Raw genomic sequence first — 18,605 nt, 5'->3', positions numbered from 1 at the left:
TGTATGCACGATGAACATAGTACAGTTTTGTACCTACCATAAATGTAGATGTTCGAGTGCTAATACAGCTGCAGTCCAGGTTTCCCTCCCTTCTTCCCCTCTTGGGACAGGCCTATTGGCTAACACCTCCTCATACAACCTGATTGGGGTATTCATTTATGGTGTATTTACTTGCAACTACTGTATTTTGATTATATTGCATTGTTTTATTACACAAATTTATGTATTGCCTTCCTTCTGGGGGCACCTGACATCTGGGGCAAGAAAAACTGAAGAAAATGGCGTCGGCTGGTTGATGTCCTTCATGGATGCATCTGCAGTCATAACAACTGGGTTGTCCTGTCGTCAGGCAGCCCTTTGGTCGGCCGGATTCCAAAGTCCGGGTCCGGCTTCGGCTGATGTCGCACTTCACCCGACGTCATCTCTGCTGGTCTTCGGGTATAAAGGCATCAGCCGACGCCATTTTCCTCAGTCTTTCTTGCCGCGTGGCGCCCGAAGCAGAAGCTGTTCACAAGTGCCGGTCGGTCAGATCCAGAGATTACTACTACCGAATACTCCTTTGAAGACTTCTAAAAGCTAAGTACCCCGTTGGGGACTCTTTCTTGCCTCAGCCGATGTCAGAAAAAGTCAATAACTGTTTAACTTGTGGGAAACAAATACCTCGTAAAGATTTCCACTCTTACTGTTTGCCTTGTTTAGGCCCAGACCACGACGTAGCAGCCTGTTCGGCCTGTGCTTCATTCAACCGACGAACGCTTAGGCGTCGGTCGGAGTTTGCTGAACAGTTTTTCGGCTCAGATTTTGCGTACATTATGCCGTCGGATCCTCCGACTACCCAAATTGTTAAAAAACGCAAAGAAAAAGACCGACACTCTCGGTCCGCGGTTTCGGCCGAAACCATGGTTAAGCAAACCGCGAGTGTCTCGGTTTCGGCCGAAACCGAGAAAACTGATCAAAGTACAGCCGAATCAATGACTCCTACTGAGGTTCCGGCTACTTTACTTGAATCGGCCTCAGAAATTTTACCGACTACAGTGGTTACTAGTGACTTATCAGACACCACCCCTTTGGATGTCTCTACCCCAGCACGTGGTGCTGCTAGGCCTCCTGCAGCCATGTCTATTAAGGCCTTTGCCAGGGCTAAAGCAGCCAAATCTACTAAATCAGTGCCTGTTAAACCCCCCTTAACCAGGCCCACTTCTAGTTCACAAATGCTTACTCTGGCAGAAGATTTAATATCCTTAATTAGGGGATCTCAATCTCACCCAGACAGGGCCTCTCAGCCCCCAGAAAAGAGACCTAGAGCAGAGCCCCCCGAGCCTGTGTCCTCTGATGATTCTGCGGATGACTCAGATATTACAGACCAGCCAGAGGCTCCTTTCTCCAATTATGAAGACTCAGATGCTGAAGAATCCATTCCAGCTGCTTCTCCACCAGAAGAATTCTCCTTTGGGGAAACCTTACATGCCATGAGAGAACAATTCCAATGGCAGGAACAGGATTTCTCAGATTCCAGGAAAAGACTTAGGACCTTTCTGCACCTACCACAACACAGGCCCTTAGCTATACCTCCTGTCCTCTCTGTTGTGGACGGTGCATTTAATGATGTTTGCACTGCACCAGATTCCTTACCTCCAGCACCTGCCAAACCAGATAGATTTTACAGGGTGCCAGACACTCATCATCACCTATACAAGGCCCCACTTGCAGACCCCGAAACTATATCCCAGGGGCCTAAGGCAGTAGCCTCGACCACAGCAAAAAACCCTATTCCTTCTGAAAGGGAAGCCAGGTCTTTAGACAGATGGGGCAAAAAAGTTTACACCTCTGCTACTCTCTCAGCTAGAGCTTTAAACTGTCAGTTTCACATGATACAATACCAAGAGTTTATGCTTGATCAGTTAACTAAAAGCTATCCTCTGATGACTCTATAGATAAGAAATATGTATTAGAAATGGTAAATAACATACAACAGGTTAGTAACCATTCCTTAAAATGTGGCTATGATGCACTGGAGGCTTCATTTAGATCAGCCATGACTGGCACAGTGATAAGAAGACATGCATGGCTGAAGGAACAAGTCTTACCGGATCATGTTAAAGCTAAGTTATTAGATGCTCCTATGGATAAGGCCAGTTTGTTTGGTACACCTGCCCAGCAGGTAATGAAGAAAATGGAAGAAAAGGCAAAATCTGTACAAACGGTTAAAGATTTCTTGCAGGTTCAGCCTCCAAGGTTTAGCAGGAACTGGCCTGCCAAAATTGGTCCTTTCCTGACTCCACAAGATCCCAAAGGGGCAGGAATAGACGTTCCAGAGGCAGAAATCAATCCAGAGGGGGTGCCTACAGAGGACGACAGTGGCAAGGTAATAACAGAGGCACAGGCACAGCCACTACCACTACAACAGGACAATCACAGTGACTTGATTCTAACTCCGCCTACCAGGGAACAAATAGCAGCACCATTAGGCGGAAAATTAACCTTATTTTCGAAAGAACTGGCACTATATCACAAAAGACAAGTGGATTTTGCAAACCATAGACCAAGGTTACGGTTCCACTTCCACACTTTACCAGTCAAAAGAGGAATGCCAAACCTGCCTCCAAATAAAAACAGAAGCTCTACAGCAGATAATGCAATTAACAAAGATGAGAGCTGTGGAAAGAGTACCAATAACAGAACAAGGCAAAGGATTCTACTCCAGACTATTCCTAGTTCCAAGAAAGGAAAAAGTTGGAGACCTATTCTCGACCTGTCCACCTTAAACACATACATCATTGTCCCAAAATTCAAAATGCTGACCCTACAGCAACTTCTTCCCATGCTGGGCAAGGAGTGTTGGCTGGTAACTCTAGATCTCAAGGAGGCATACCTGCACGTCCCCATTCGACCAATTTGCAGAAGATACCTCAGATTTCTTGCAGGATCAGAGCACTATCAATTCTCAGCATTGCCCTTTGGCTTATCTACTGCCCAGAGTATTCACAAAATGCCTGGCATCAGTAATCGCCCACTGCAGACTACAGGGAATCCAAATTTATCCATACCTGGACGACTGCCTGCTACAAGGGGACAACAAAAGCAAGCTGACAACAGATTTACAAAGGGTCATTTACTTGCTACAAGCACTGGGATACACAGTCAATTTACAAAAGTCAAGGCTGATTCCATCCCAAACAAGGACATTCTTGGGCGCGGAATTGGACACAGTAAAACAAATGGCATTCCTAACTGCAGAAAAACAAAAAGAACTCCCTCTTTATTTCTTGGCACTAACAAACCAGAACAAGCTAACAGCAAGAAAAGTTCTGCAGGCCTTGGGCTTCATGGCGTCATGCATAATCTTGGTTCCACATGCCAGACTGCATATGAGAAAACTACAGTGGTACCTAAAGAATTTATGGTCCCAACACAGGCACAGCCTAGAAACAGAAATTCCACTAATCCCATGCCTAAAACAGGAGTTCCTATGGTGGGCTCAAGCATGCCAGTCAAACCCAGGCCTACCCTTTCACAACTATCAAGCAAGACAAACCATCACAACAGACGCCTCAGACCTAGGATGGGGGGCTCACATGCTGGACAAATGCGCAAAGGATTGTGGGCAGGACCAGCTTCACCTGCACATCAACCTAAAAGAAATGCTGGCAGTAAAACTGGCAATCCAAAAATTCAGACCATTTCTCAAAGAAGGCCATTTGATGATAAGGACAGACAACACCACAGTCATGTGGTACATCAACAAACAGGGAGGCACTCATTCATACCCCCTATGCAGAATGACTTTGGATCTTTGGAACCTGGCACTCAGCTACAACATCCAGTTACAGGCAATGTTTGTACCGGGAAAGGAGAACACTGTAGCAGACATGTTAAGCAGAACCACCTCGGATGCTCACGAATGGATGCTACACCCGGACATCTTCAAGACCATCGCAAAGAAATGGGGAATGCCACAGATAGATCTATTCGCTTCCCCTCTCAATCACCAGCTCAAAAAATTCTGCACAAGGACATTCCATCCACTTGCATGGAAAGTGGATTCGCTCTCCTTCAGCTGGAAAGGTCTGACAGCATATGCATTCCCACCTCTTCCCTTGATACACAAGGTATTACTAAAAATCAAGGAGGAACGTCCAAGGATAATCCTGATAGCTCCGAACTGGCCAAGACAACACTGGTACCCATTGCTGAGGACCATGTCTCGGGACACAATGTGGTCAATACCCCTGATGCCTTTGATGTTAACTCAGAACAACTACAGCATCATGCATCCAAACCTAAAAACGTTGCAACTGACTGCATGGCACATCGCATAGCAGCAACTAACCAAGATCTCTCCCAAAGGGTTAAAGACATTATCCTTGAAGCCCGCAGACCTTCAACAAGAAGGAACTATGCAGGGAAATGGAAAAGGTTTGTCATTTGGAGTACTGAAAGAGGAAAAGATGTGTCGAATATAGATATTGCTAACATTCTGGAGTACTTGGCAGAGCTTCTACATACAGGCCTGTCCTATTCCTCCATCAAGATACATGCATCAACTATTTCAGCAGAATACAGCTTTGATCCACCTGTCTTCTCGCATCCTCTACTCAGGCAGTTCCTCAGAGGGATCAAGAATGTAAAACCTCCTAGGAAACCACCACTGCCAGCTTGGGATTTGAACTTTGTGCTTGAAAAGTTGACACTCGCACCTTTTGAACCAGCAGCAACAGCAGACCTACAGCATCTATCATGGAAAACTGCTTTCCTACTGGCAATAACCTCAGCAAGGAGGGTTTCTGAACTTCAGGCCCTAATGGCAGTACAACCCTTCCTAATCTTCCACCAAGATAGAGTGTCCATGAGGACTAATCCTACATTTATGCCTAAGGTGGTATCCAGAGTGTCTTTAAACCAGGCAATCCACCTACCTACCTTCTTCCCAACCCACAAAACAGAGGGAAAGAATGCTGCATACCTTGGATGTACACAGACAGCTACGCTACTACCTGGACAGAACAAAAGTAACAGAAAAACTGACCAGCTTTTTGTAGCCTATGCAACAGGAAGGGAAGGAAAAGCAATTTCCAAACAGACAATCTCCAAATGGATAGGAAATTGCATACGTTTCTGTTACTCCTTCCATGGAAAACCAATTCCACAGAACATACGGCCTCATTCTACAAGAGCAACAGCCACTACCACAGCCTTCTTACGAGGAGTGGCAACCAAGGACATTATTGAGGCGGCTACTTGGACCTCCGTGCATACATTTGCCAAGCATTATAATTTACCTCTGTATTCCAGATCCCGAGCAGGGTTTGCCACTGCTGTACTGCAAGGGATCCTAACCACACCATAATCTATTCTTCCTCCTCCCCTAGTTGGCTATGGTATTCTACCCAGTTGTTATGACTGCAGATGCATCCATGAAGGACATAGTACAGTTTTGTACCTACCATAAATGTAGATGTCCGAACTGGATAGCATCTGCAGTCAGGATTACCCTCCCTCCTTCCCTCTGTGGTACTCCTAGGGTATTTACCCTCCTAATAGCTAGCTGGTGGGGAGTCTCTTATGGTGTATTTGTTTGTATATATGTACATACATGCTTATTTTTTGTGTTTGCCTTCTATCTTTTTGGAAACATTGGCATTTACCCAAAATTTAGCCTTCCAAGAGGGCAACTGGCATCTGGGGCAAGAAACACTGAGGAAAATGGCGTCGGCTGATGCCTTTATACCCGAAGACCAGCAGAGATGACGTCGGGTGAAGTGCGACATCAGCCGAAGCCGGACCCGGACTTTGGAATCCGGCCGACCGAAGGGCTGCCTGACGACAGGACAACCCAGTTGTTATGACTGCAGATGCTATCCAGTTCAGACATCTACATTTATGGTAGGTACAAAACTGTACTTTTTATACCCCTGTCGCACTGACGTCAGGGAAGAAGCGACGACAACCGACGCCGGACCTAGACTTTGGAATTCGGCCGACCGAGGACCCGCCTGATGGCAGGAGAACCCTTCTGTTATGACTGCAGCTGTATTAGCACTCGAACATCTACATTTATGGTTGGTACAAAACTGTACTTTCTGCTGCCTTGTGCTCCAGAGTTTCCTTGGACGACATTTGTTCAGCAGCCACTTGGGCTTCATCCCATACTTTCATTAACCATTACAAGTTGGATCTAATTTCCAGAGGGAGAGCATCCTTCGGCTCTGCAGTGCTCCGGAATATCCTTCCATGAGGACCCCCCAAGTTTGGGTAGCTGGGGACTCTGTCCCACAGGTTGATGGACAAATGAAGTTAACTACTTCAGATAAGGAAGTTATGTACTCACCATAATGTTCCATCTGAGTAGGTAAACTTCATTTGTCAGCAACCAACCCCCCCCCCCTCCATCCCCCTAACCTATAGTGCGTCCTAGAAGAATTCCTTGTCCTTTTCTCCGGATAACACCAGGTTAGGAGTTGCAGGTGATCCTTTGTTGTAATATGCTGTTTTACAAACTTGATCTGAGGTCAGAGAGGGATGGCAGGGGATTATGGGTATGGGGAGGAGCTTGGAGCTCGGATCTTAGCTGTTTGAAGCTGCCGGCTTGGATCCGATATGGATCCGATACCCACAGGTTGCTGACAAATGAAGTTTACCTACTCAGATGGAACATTATGGTGAGTACATAACTTCTTTTTTTTGCTCCAGTCACATCTCTGTATTCTACAAAGACATCTTATTGGACGTTTCTGGCCTCAGCATCATCTGGTGAGTGTTACTGATGTTGAGGTTCACTTTGTACAACTAATCTGTATGGAAAATTAATATCCTGAGCTGAAAGTGGACAGTAATTAAACAAGGACATCCAGTCTGTCTGTTCATTGCATTGTGTTATGCAGATGATACACTTTTGTCTTAAGTTCTGGGCTGTGTCAGCTTATAAATGTGTGTGTTATTTTTCTTTCAGTGATCCGTAATGTTAAGTTTAAGATCTTGGATGCTGTGATTGCTCAAGAGCCGTTACATCGAGGAGGTGGGCAGATAATCCCAACAGCCAGACGAGTTGTATACTCAGCTTTCCTGATGGTAAGGAACTGCCATGTTATACATCAGAGCACAGAAGTTAAAGAACTTGATGACTACAGAGTACTTAACTACCCTCCTGGCAAATCCCTCATTGCAAATTTTTGTTGATGTACTACTAGTTCAGTGGGTCCCACAGATGTGTGTAATGTCCAGCAGTTGTATGACTTTTTCTTTTGAAGAAGTCCATGTAAGTGAAGGATGAAAGTACTTAACCACTCTTGTTATAATTTTTACTAAAGGTAAGTTTTTATGCAGTTTGACCATACTACAGTGTGGTTTCTGGTACTATCTACCACTGGGTTGTTTCTAAGAAGTGACTCTTTTTGCCAGACATCAGGAATATTAATAGAAGAAATCACTCTCCCATTAGAGCAGTTTGTTTCTTCTTTGTTTTTTTTTTTTTTTAAACAAGAAACATCTTTATTAAATTATCATGTATGACATAGGCCATGTTACATTTATATAAATGACAATAAATCATAGTGACACAATCTCACTCGCAAACATTATACATTCCAAACCATGCAACACAACTATAGCCGCAAACATTATACATCACTTATCCAGTTATTGTTAGTCAACCATTACATATCTCATTCAAATTATGCCTTCTTTTAAACCTCGTTCTTCCCATGCATTGCATTGAACCCACAGTTCCCATTTTTCAGTTTGTGTTGTCTTTAAATGAGGTTATCTGCACTAAAGTTGAGGTTCCATGCTGTCTCCAACCCCCACTTTTTTCTTTAGGGGGACTTAAAACTTCTTTAGAATCATGGAACAGCTGCTGTAGCGCACCATGTTGTATTAAAACATAGTAGCTGTTGTCTAGTTACAGGTGGTAGCATCCATTGGAAATGGATGACTTAACTATGATGGAACAGAGTTTTTACTAATAAGTCATACAACTGTTAAAAGTTTTTTTCTTTTTTTTTTTTATTTTAGGCCACCCCTCGTCTGATGGAGCCTTACTACTTTGTAGAAGTTCAGGCCCCTGCAGATTGTGTGTCTGCTGTTTATACTGTACTGGCCAGAAGAAGGTAAGGAAATCTTAGTCATGGTAAACCAGTCTGTTGTCCTGTTGTCATATAGATAGGGAATCCCTCTGAATTGTTATATATGGAGGTTTGGGAATAAGTCCAAGAAAGATGCCATATTACCTAATCAAACTTCCAGAAGGTCGAACAGCAGAAGTTCAAACCTGGAAGTTCGAAAGGTGAAAATGCTGAAGCAGCGGAAGTCCAAATTCTTTCCCAGGGAAAGAATTCTGTTGGACGTTTCTGCAGCTTCGACATTTTCTCCACTGTGGTGTGAAAGTTACGGAACGGGTTAAGGTAAGTGTGCAGTAGTAACAGACTAGGATTAGGGTGCGGGTAAGGTAAGTGTGCGATAGTGACAGACTTTAGGGTTAGGGTGCGGGTAAGGTAAGTGTGCGATAGTGATGAACTTTAGGGTTAGGATGCAGGTAAGGTAAGTGTGCGATAGTGACTGACTTTAGGGTTAGGGTGCGGGTAAGGTAAGTGTGCGATAGTGACAGACTTTAGGGTTAGGGTGCGGGTAAGGTAAGTGTGCGATAGTGACAGACTTTAGGGTTAGGGTACGGATAAGGTAAGTGTGCGATAGTGACGGACTTTAGGGTTAGGGTGCGGATAAGGTAAGTGTGCGATAGTGACTGACCTTAGGGTTAGGGTTTGGGTTAAGGTTAGTGCATAGGTAGTTGTGTATGTAAGGTTTCGTGTAGGTTTATAAGGGTTTTGGTGTGCTTGTGTTGTGTGTGTGTTTTTCAGAACAGTTCTCTGCTCTGATGTTTCGATGTTTTTACATTTCGATCTTCCAAGTTCGAGCATCTGGTGTTTGACCTTCTGGAAGTTTGATAATGTAATAGGAACCCGTAGGATAATGCACGTGGGATCCCACAGACTGCTGGTAGCACATGTGTGAAAGTTTCAGTGCTGTGTCACTGTAGTTATGTGTCTTTAGGAGGTTCCTTTTGCATTGCCTGACCAAATAATGGTAATTTAATCTACTCTTGTCCTACCACAACATAGAATACGTAATATAATTATTGTGTAATTGTTGTAACTATGGCAATAGGAAATAGTGAAGGGACCCTGACCACATGTAAAAAAAAAAAAAAAAAAAAAAAAAAATGGAAAAAGGAGTTATGGGATGGGCGAATGGATGGTTTTAGAAAACTCAGTGGTCATCTGGGACAGATGAAACCAGAGGGAGTAGGATGAGTGTAACCAAGCTATTTCAAGTCCAAAGCTTCTGAGGAAATGGTTTTCTTTAGTGCGATCCCTTTTTTAAAATATACTTTTTTTTAATTTGGCAGGGGTCATGTGACACAGGATGCACCAATCCCAGGTTCTCCACTGTATACCATCAAGGCATTCATCCCAGCAATTGATTCTTTTGGGTTTGAGACAGATTTGCGTACACACACACAAGGCCAAGCCTTCTGTCTTTCTGTGTTTCACCACTGGCAGGTAAGTGTTCATGTGCACTAGTTAAAGCTGTGTTTTTTTAATAAGCATTTAAAGAAATCACTTCCTTAGATTTAATAATGAAATTTCTGTTGTGAATTTTTAGCATCCTCTTTTTAAGATGTATGGTGCAGTCATTATCTGTTTATCTTACTATTTAAAAGAGCAAGGTGCACACATCTGACAGAAACCTCATGTAAGGCTTTCAGCTTTAATGGAATGAGTTCATTTTTTATTAATGTGATTGAAGGTCCAGTGCCTAATCCAAAAGCTTTTCCATTCAAATTGCTGTAAACTACTCAACCAAGTCAAAGGTGCTTGTACAGTGAGGTCTTTGATATCATCCTCACAGTGTTATTCTATAAGTATGAGTATTTATTTTTTATTTATTTTTATTTATTTAACATTTGTTGACCGGGAATGTCCGACTAGGTTCCACAGAGCCTGTTTTCAGCGGAGGCCCGGGGAGAAATGCTCCAGATGCATGTCTTTGGAATGTGGGTGGAAACCGGAGTACCCGGAGGAAACCCACGCGAACACAGGGAGAACATGCAAACTCCACACAGAAGGCACCCCAGCCGAGAATCGAACCGGAGAACCTCTTGCTGTGAGGTGACAACGTTAACCGCTGCACCACTGTGCCGCTCTAAAAGAGCATCCGAGGTGACTGTAATAAAATGATGGTCTTGTATGACTTTTGTAATCACCTTTTGCTGCTTTACCAGCTGTTTTAACTACCTTTATCTCAGTTTTTAGAAGTTTTTTCTTCTTAATTCACCTGTCTTTTTTAAAAGGATCATATAAGGTCTTTTAGCGGCCATGTAGCAGCTGATCTGTAGAAAACAAGACACCTGTATTCATTTGGGAGAGTTCTGCAAGATAATTAGTGAGATTTATTTTATTTAATTTATTTGTTAATGGGGTAAACCCACTGGGCGTGTGTCCTTTTTCAGTTGTGACCCTGCAGCAAAGTCTTGTTAAGTGACTTGCTCAGAATCTCAGTAGGCAAATGGAGGTGGAATTAATCAAACCCTTTGCACTTTGGTTACAGGAAGCAGCTCTTTACCTTAATCCTTTATGCTAACTGCTAGACAGCAAAGCTTAGGTATTTTTTTCCTGCAACTCTTAAATAACTGTAGCTTGCCCAAGTGCTAAGTATATGTGCTGTGTTGGACAATGTTGAATGCTTTTAGCTTGCATTTGTCACTCCCAACATCGTTATGAATCTTAGGGTTTTTTGCAACAATGCTGATGGCCTTGTTACACTGAGACTTTATTAGGTTATTCTTCCATTGGCAGGAGAAGGGGGCTCCCTGAAACATTTCAAATTCTCACAGTCTTAATGTCATAAGTGATTTGTGTGATGTGAAGGACAATAGTTAAAATCAGGCAGAAAGTTCAGTTAAAATACTTGTTTCCAATTTATTCTGAAGGTTCTGGACTGAGCTTACTTCTTCTCCTTTTGGCTTTTTCGCGGTTAGGGGTCGCCACAGCGGATCACCTGTCCGCTCATGATTGGCAGTTGAGTTTTATGGTGCAAGTTGCCAGCCCGGCGCCGAACCTTCCACAGAAGGCAGACACATGCACGCACTCACACCTAGGGCCAATGTAGAGTGTCCAATCCATCTACAGCATGTCTTTGGGATGTGGGAGGAAACGGGAACACCCGGAGGAAACCCATGCGACCACAGGGAGGACATGCAGACTCTGCTCAGAAGGCATCCCAGCCGAGGATCGAACCAGTTGAACCTCTTACTGTGAGTGAGCATATTTTGCCACATGGGTCAGAATGAATCCCTCAGTCCACCTATTCCTCTGCTGTTGGGATTCACTTCCCCAGCGTTAAAAGAGAAGGTCCACTTTGCCTTACTGTTCCTGTTCTGAACCTGAGAAGTAAGATTTAGCTTAGTTTATTCGGATATCCTCTACACAGGGTTATGATGCTAATGACAAGGACAGTGCATTGTTAGGCTTCTCTTCCAACAGAGATTCTTAGTCAGATGAGAGAGTATTTTAATTGGGGTCCAGGAAGGTCTCCTAATTACATCAAAGGAACTTAGACCTCCTTGGCTGTGTCCTTATTTTTCCAGAGCTTTGACAATCATTTCAAAACGTGCCACTGAAGCCAGTCTTACAGATACCAGCACCCAAGAATCTAATGGAGCACATCAGTCCATTGAAGACTATTCCAGCAAATGTAAAGAAACTGAAGACAGTTCACTGAAACTGCCTTCAACAAAAGTGGAGATTGCTTTTTATCTCCACTGTTGTGCGACCTCATAGTTGGTATATATAATTCTGGGGGGTGTACCCCCACCACATGGGGGGTGCAGGAGAGCTTGCCCACTGCAAAAAAAAGTTGTTTGAATGTTCACTGAAGGCAGTCTCATGAATAGTTTCTTTTTATTTGCGTTTGTTGAAACCGTCTTCGATGGATCAACATGTATACAAATCTGAATACTTTCTGTAAAGGGCAAGACACTTGAGGAAACCTGTATAAGAATCCTGTAGCCTATCCAGCAGTGGTTTCCCCAGATTCAGCTAAAAGATTGACACTAGCTCAAAGATTTTTACAGATGATGATAGCAGGTGTTGTATTCTTATGGCAGAAAGGTGTGCACTGATACTAGTATAATCTTTAAGGCTTTGAATTACCAGACCTGTATGATAAAAAGCTGGAAGATACTCTCAGATGGGAGAGTATGGCAGACAATACCAGATGAGGCCTCAGAGAGAGAGAGTTTCCAAGCTGCACAAATGGACTTAAAATTGAGGAAACGTATCAGTAATTGTGGCTACATTTTAGAGGTGCATGCAGTAGCAGAGTTACTACAGGGTGGGTACTACTTGGGGAAGCTTGCTCCATGATTCAGCCTTTGCTAGATGATGTCATGGGGTAGCTGTTGTGCATGTCTTTGGTCAAAAATGTTTTGTTAAGCAGCTTTTTTTTGCTCAACCCCAAAACTCAAATGTAGCAGGAACTGCCCTCCCCCAAAGCAGAGTCCTTTGTTTTTCCAGAAAATAATTTTAAGCTTGTGAAGAGGCAAGTACTGAAATACAACAGAAGCAGATATAGGCAATGATGTGGGAGCAGAGAAGGCAAGTCCCCTTCTCCCCAAGATAAACACTACTGACTGTAAATCTATAAACATTTCCTCATCCCCTCAGAGATATCTTCACTTACCCTGGGAGATATGATGTATAACAATGGAAAAATGAGTGATGCTTCATTAAGATTGAAACAAGGTTGTAAACAGCCTAGGCAGTTTGTAAGGTTTAAGGTTCATTTTCATTTCAAATTTACTTTCCTACCATTTGATTTCTTCGCTGCATCTTGGATAATTTATGAGATGTTTGGCCGTCTCAGGACCCAGGAAATCCATCTTATTGGAAAGACTGATTCAAGATTTTTCTAATGGAGATGGGTAATGCAGTAAACTTTTAGCCATTCATTACTAACCAACCTGGTGGTTCTCCCTGAGCCTTTGTGGATCAAATGTGGTTGGAGGAAATCAGAGGACTTCCTGAAAGCACTGTTGGATACACATGTGAGCAATCTCTTCTTGCCCCAAGAGTAAGTTTTGCACTTGAAAGGTTTTTGTGGATCCTGCCCAAAATTCAACCACATCTTCTCAGTTATTCCTAAAAACCTGAAGTTACGTGTCAACTTCCATATATATGGTACCCCTATCCAAGTCCATTCTGCAAGATGATCTACTGATTCCTGCTGTTCAGAAAGAACTGGCTTACTAGTCTTAAGCAAGTGACGAACAGGATGATACCCATTTTTGACCCCAGGAAATAAGCAAACCTCCTCTGCAGATGCCTTCAGACTTAGCATGTGGAGTTAACAGACAAAACCCTAAGGTGCAAGAGAGATGCAGAACAACTTTCGTGAGCAGTCTAATTGGCATAAAAAAAGTTATGGCTGTTGTCCTAACCCTTTGGCTTTTCAAGACATTCTGGCTGCCAGGTCCCCTGCAGGTAACTGTAGCATATATTACAATGATGTGGCACATGAGCAAAGCGGTACTCACTGTTACCAATCGTTGACACTAGCCTTGATAGCATGGGAGATACATACACAGCTAAGCATTCACCACCAGGCCTCTTTCATCCCCTCAGACCACAGTTTGGGTAGTGGATAAGTTGAGTAGATCCAGGTATAACGGTCACAAATGAAACCTGAATTATGTTTGTCTTGGGTACTGTTATGCAGAAGTTGGGGAATCCAGTGCTGGACCTTTTTCCCTCAGAGCACAACTTCCACACTGAAACGTTCTACACTATGTACATCTGCTTAGTTGCATGGGCAGTGAATGCCTTTCCCATCGCCTGGACAAGAGAACTGTTATATGCCTTTCTTTCCTTTCTCCTAAACTCAGGAGTCCTGATAAAACCAAGAAAAGAGTGGGCCAGTCATATTCTCATAGCTGTCTGCCATGACCATTACAATTATGCAAGGGACTCTGTCCTCCTGTCACAGTCTTACACACTCTTGCCTCAAAAAGGAGGGAGGTCATTACTGTACCCCAACCTGGTCAGCTTTAAGTTGGCAGCATGAATAATCTCAGTCAGATATCCTTCAGGGATCAGTGGCCAAAGGAAGTATGCCATATTTTGCAGGAGGCCAGAAAACACAGCACCTAAATATCATCTCTCTTAAATGAATTAGATGCTCTTCCATGTGCATCTCCCTCCTTGGAAGCCTTTGAGCATCTGGGTTTGCACTATGTATGAGAACCTTTAGTGTGATCCCTCCTATGCTTCTGTTAAAGTACACCTTGTGAGCCATTGTATGGGCCCTCCCCATCCTCCAACAGTGAAGTGAAGTTATTTTTTAAAAGTGGTACTGCACCTCATATCTCCTGAGGAAAGTATAGCCTTCCTCAGGGCTCTTGAATTTTGTGGTAGCAGAGTTCACACTCTTCTGCCTTGAATCTGGCAGTATTGAAGAACTCAAATTCTTGTTATTGAACACATTATTTCTAGTAGCAGTCACGTAAGCAAAAAGAATTTCAGAGCTCCAAGCCTTCATGGCTAAGAGCCATGTACAGTTTTCCATAGGGATAGGGTTAGCCTAATCACAGATCCATCTTTCATGCCTGAGATGGTATCAAAGCTGGCATTCAATTAGGCCACATACCTATCAGTATTCTGCTTTAACCCTCGGGACAGAGGGGAAAGAATGTTGTAGTTGCTAGATGTAGACTGACACCCCAGGCAACTCAAAACGGAGGAAATAAGGCAGTCATAGCAGTTATTTGTTTCATGTATGAATGGGTATGTGAGACAGACCTTTCTCCAGATGTATTTATGTATCCTTTATTGATTGGCTTAGACCTAGTAGGCTAGTGGCCTGTCTTCAGGGAAGACCCAGGTTGGTATTTATACTACTAGGGAAAATTTGGTCAGGACATTGTGGAACTTCCCTTACTCGTTGTTGCTAGTGGGGCCCATGTTGCATGAGCTGTTTCCTTTCCATGTGCAGAGGTGGCCTGGAGAAACAGGCTAGCAGATGGGGAAGAGAGAATGAGATAATGGAGTAGTAGAGAAATGGAGGAGAAAGTTAGTATTGAAACCGGAGAATGCATGCAAGATTCTGAGGAGGTTCCAGAGAAATCTGTTTAATGTAGATGAGTCAGCAAATGCTGGATGTATAGTTACAACCCTCCTGTGGGAAGAGTTGCAGGATGATTTACTTAAAGAAATGGTGACCTAGAATGAAGCAGAAAATGAAGACATGAAGACGTTTACTGGAGGGACATTATGGAGAAAATACAAAAGGAGGATGCAGAAATGGTCCTGAAGAATAGTGGGTTAGACAGAAAAAAGGGAAATAGCTGAAAAGAAAAAGAAGAAAATGAAAAATGGAAGTACATGGTAAGGAAGAAAACAAATGGACAGGTATAAAGTGTGGGACAATTTAATAGCTCCTTTAGGTGTAAAAGCACATGAGGTGATGTTTTATGACATCATATTTGAGACTGTTTTTCAGTGGAAAATTTTCTTGGAGAATATGAAAAAAGAGAGACTGTATCCCATGAAATCTTTATTTGATAAAAGCATTTAACAGGGAAACGAAAAGAAAAAATGATCTGCAATTTCGAACAGAGGTGGAACTAGAGACTTTGAAAGAACATTTGAAAACTTTATGTAAAGAAGTACTCGATATTGCAAAAGTTTGATAAAAGAGGTTTATGTGACTGGTGGATGGATTTGTAATATTTTGTTTAAAAATAGAGAAAGAATTATACATATACCAAGCATGATAAATGTAGAGGAGAGTAGAGGTGTCATAAAATCCTGGGGACAGCCCATAACATTTTTTTGGAAAAGGACATTTGATGACACGTTTTTGTCACAGTTACTTATGTTTGTGGGGAAATGGAACATGATACAAAAATGTGAATTGAAATGTTATAAATGTAACAAAACTGGACATTTATGGATGGATTGTAAAAATGTAGTTAAGAGTAAAGAAAAAGAAACAAAATGTAGGATGCAGTAGAAATAGAAGAAAAATTGGACGAGGGAAAACAATAATGATAGTATTAAGAATATAGTAAGAACAAAAGGGTTTTGGAGTAGTGTAATACATGTGATGTAGATGTAATGATATTATAAGACAAGATTTTTAACAAACTAAGAAAGATTACAAACAGAGAAGCTATGAAGAGAGAAGATAATCTGGGATTTGGGAAATGAGAGATGTTGAAGAATAGCCATGTTCTGTAGATATACAGTAAAGATATTAGATGCAACCTTAGCAAAAATGTGAAGGTTAACCATTGTAGATTTAAAATGGAAAGAGCAAGTATATAGAAATATAACATTATATGCTTCTCTCTCTTTAGACTACATAGTGATAAATATGAATATTATAATAACAGGAGACTTTAATTGTGATTTAAGAGGCAAGCGTAAAAAGAATGGAAAGGATACTGGAAAATGTTAGAAGTTATAAGATGTGAGTTATAACTTTGGGACAAAAATTCATGGACTTGCCAAAGGGGTACATATTAAACTGAAATATAACTAAACCTTCTGATTCTATAAAATAATTTAAGAGAAAGGGAAGTAATTGAAACTGGATTTTCTGATCATCTTGCAGTATGGCTGGAGATAAATGAAAATAAGGAATATATAAAACTAGACAATGAATTAAGGATAAACAAGAAACATGGAATGAAGAAGGAAAGAGAATAGTAATACAGTTATGGAAAGATCATATTACTGTGAGAATATTTTATAAAAACTGTCTGTTTTTTACAGTGGCAGTATGATGCGAGAACAATAGAGAAAGAAAAATACAAAAGGATGTATAACGATGCTTTGGAAGATTTAGAACTTAATGCTAGAAAGTGCTTTGACAAAGAAAAAGGATTATATGAAAGAAATCAGAAAAAAAAAACAGAATTATTATAAAAGCAAAGATATTTTTACAAGAAAAAAGAGACGTATCAAGTAACTTCAGCAGATTAGTCAAGGTAATGAGAGAAATAAAAAATGAAAAAGGAGAAATAGAACTCAGTAAAAGATTATGAATAGTGTAGTGCAGTATGTCTAAGAAAATGTTTAAGGAAAAAAGAAGGTGGTGAAAGAAACATGCAAAGTAAAAAAACGTTAACAGAAAAAGAGAATAAGGAGTTGGAAAAGGAGACTTCGTAAATACAGATTCGGCTGCAGTACCACATGGAATACGGTATGAAATATATACAAATGTAAGAGATTGGAAAAAAATAGTTTTTAAAGATTTTGAATGGTTTAATGAAGGTTTTATATATAAAGAATTATATAGTGGAATACTTAAATTCATATGGAGCAAGGAAGATAAATACTTTTAAAAACTGGAGACCAGTAGTATTGAATAATAGTGATTATTAGATCTTTATAAAGCAAGAGGTTCTCCCGTTCGAATCTCGGCTGGAACGCCTTCTGTGTAGAGTCTGCATGTCCTCCCCGCGGTCGAGTGATATTAAAGACATGCAAATATGTGCATGCATGAATGGGTGTGCCTTCCTTGAAGGGTGGGCATTGGGCTGGCAACTCGGCACTAAAAAACTCCACTGCCAATTATTAGCGGACCAGAGTTCCACTGTGGTGCCCCTAACCGGGAAAAGCCGAAAGACATTACATAAGATCTTTATAAAAATAATACAAAAGACATTTGAAACTTAAATGGAAGATGGTATAAAATAGCATAAAGGGGAAGGGTTATCAAGAGTTAATGGTAGAGAAATTGTGGATGATATGAATAGAAAAGAAAAAGCAAAAATCATGACAAGAGACTTTAACAATGCATTTGATACAGTTGGACATGAAATCTTATGGGTAATAATGAAATAATATAATATAAGGGAGACTGTTAGGAAATTGTGTATGTCAGCATATAGTAATAATAAAGTAAAAATATTTGTAAATAGCTGGTTAAGTCAAGAGGTGCATATGATGAGTGGTGTAAAACAGGGATGCCCAATAAGTTGTGTACTCTTTACATTAATTATGAATTTGATAGTTTGTGAAATAAATTACAAAATGAATTAGGTGGTGTATGTAATACCTGAAGGGTTAAGAATTCCATTTATGTTAACATATAAGAGGAATTTATAATAATTTTCAAACAAAATGTGGATAAAATAAGTCATTTGCACAAATGAGTGCCTAGAGATGATAGGGATAGCTTTAACTAAAGAGAAGTGTAAAGGTTTGTGGGTGTAGTAAAGATATGGGGTATATATTTTACAATGAATTAAATTTCTGTGTTGGGTATAAAATTTGGGAAGAAGGATGTTAGTAGAATTCATTGGGATAAAACAGTATAAGAAATAAAGAAAACCTGTCTTTTCTGGATAACATATAAATTATCATTCAGAAAAAAATCTTATTCGACAAATTCAGTACTGATGGGAAAATTTGCATACTTAGCAAGCATATTTATGTTGCCAACAGTATTTGAAAAGGAATTATTGGGGGTTCTAGATTAAACCTAGTAAAAAGAGTTATTTTATGTAAATAAAGAAGGAGGTTTAGAGTTAATTTAACCCAGTGGTA

General features: G+C 41.2%; 1 protein-coding gene across 3 annotated transcripts in view; it reads left to right on the top strand.

The window, feature by feature from the left end:
- EFTUD2 (elongation factor Tu GTP binding domain containing 2) overlaps window positions 1-18,605 on the top strand; it is a 1,111,673-nt gene that overhangs the window by 1,042,794 nt on the left and 50,274 nt on the right. For all 3 annotated transcript variants that reach the window (XM_044055111.1, XM_044055110.1, XM_044055112.1), the window contains exons 24-26: window positions 6,950-7,068; window positions 8,011-8,105; window positions 9,401-9,554. In XM_044055111.1, the coding sequence (XP_043911046.1) occupies window positions 6,950-7,068; window positions 8,011-8,105; window positions 9,401-9,554 (368 nt within the window). The remainder of the gene's footprint in view (window positions 1-6,949; window positions 7,069-8,010; window positions 8,106-9,400; window positions 9,555-18,605) is intronic.

Source organism: Protopterus annectens, chromosome 13.part0 (assembly GCF_019279795.1).
Source record: "Protopterus annectens isolate FY-2018-M chromosome 13.part0, PAN1.0, whole genome shotgun sequence".
Lineage (NCBI taxonomy): Eukaryota > Metazoa > Chordata > Ceratodontiformes > Protopteridae > Protopterus > Protopterus annectens.
This window is presented reverse-complemented; position numbering and strand designations above follow the sequence as displayed.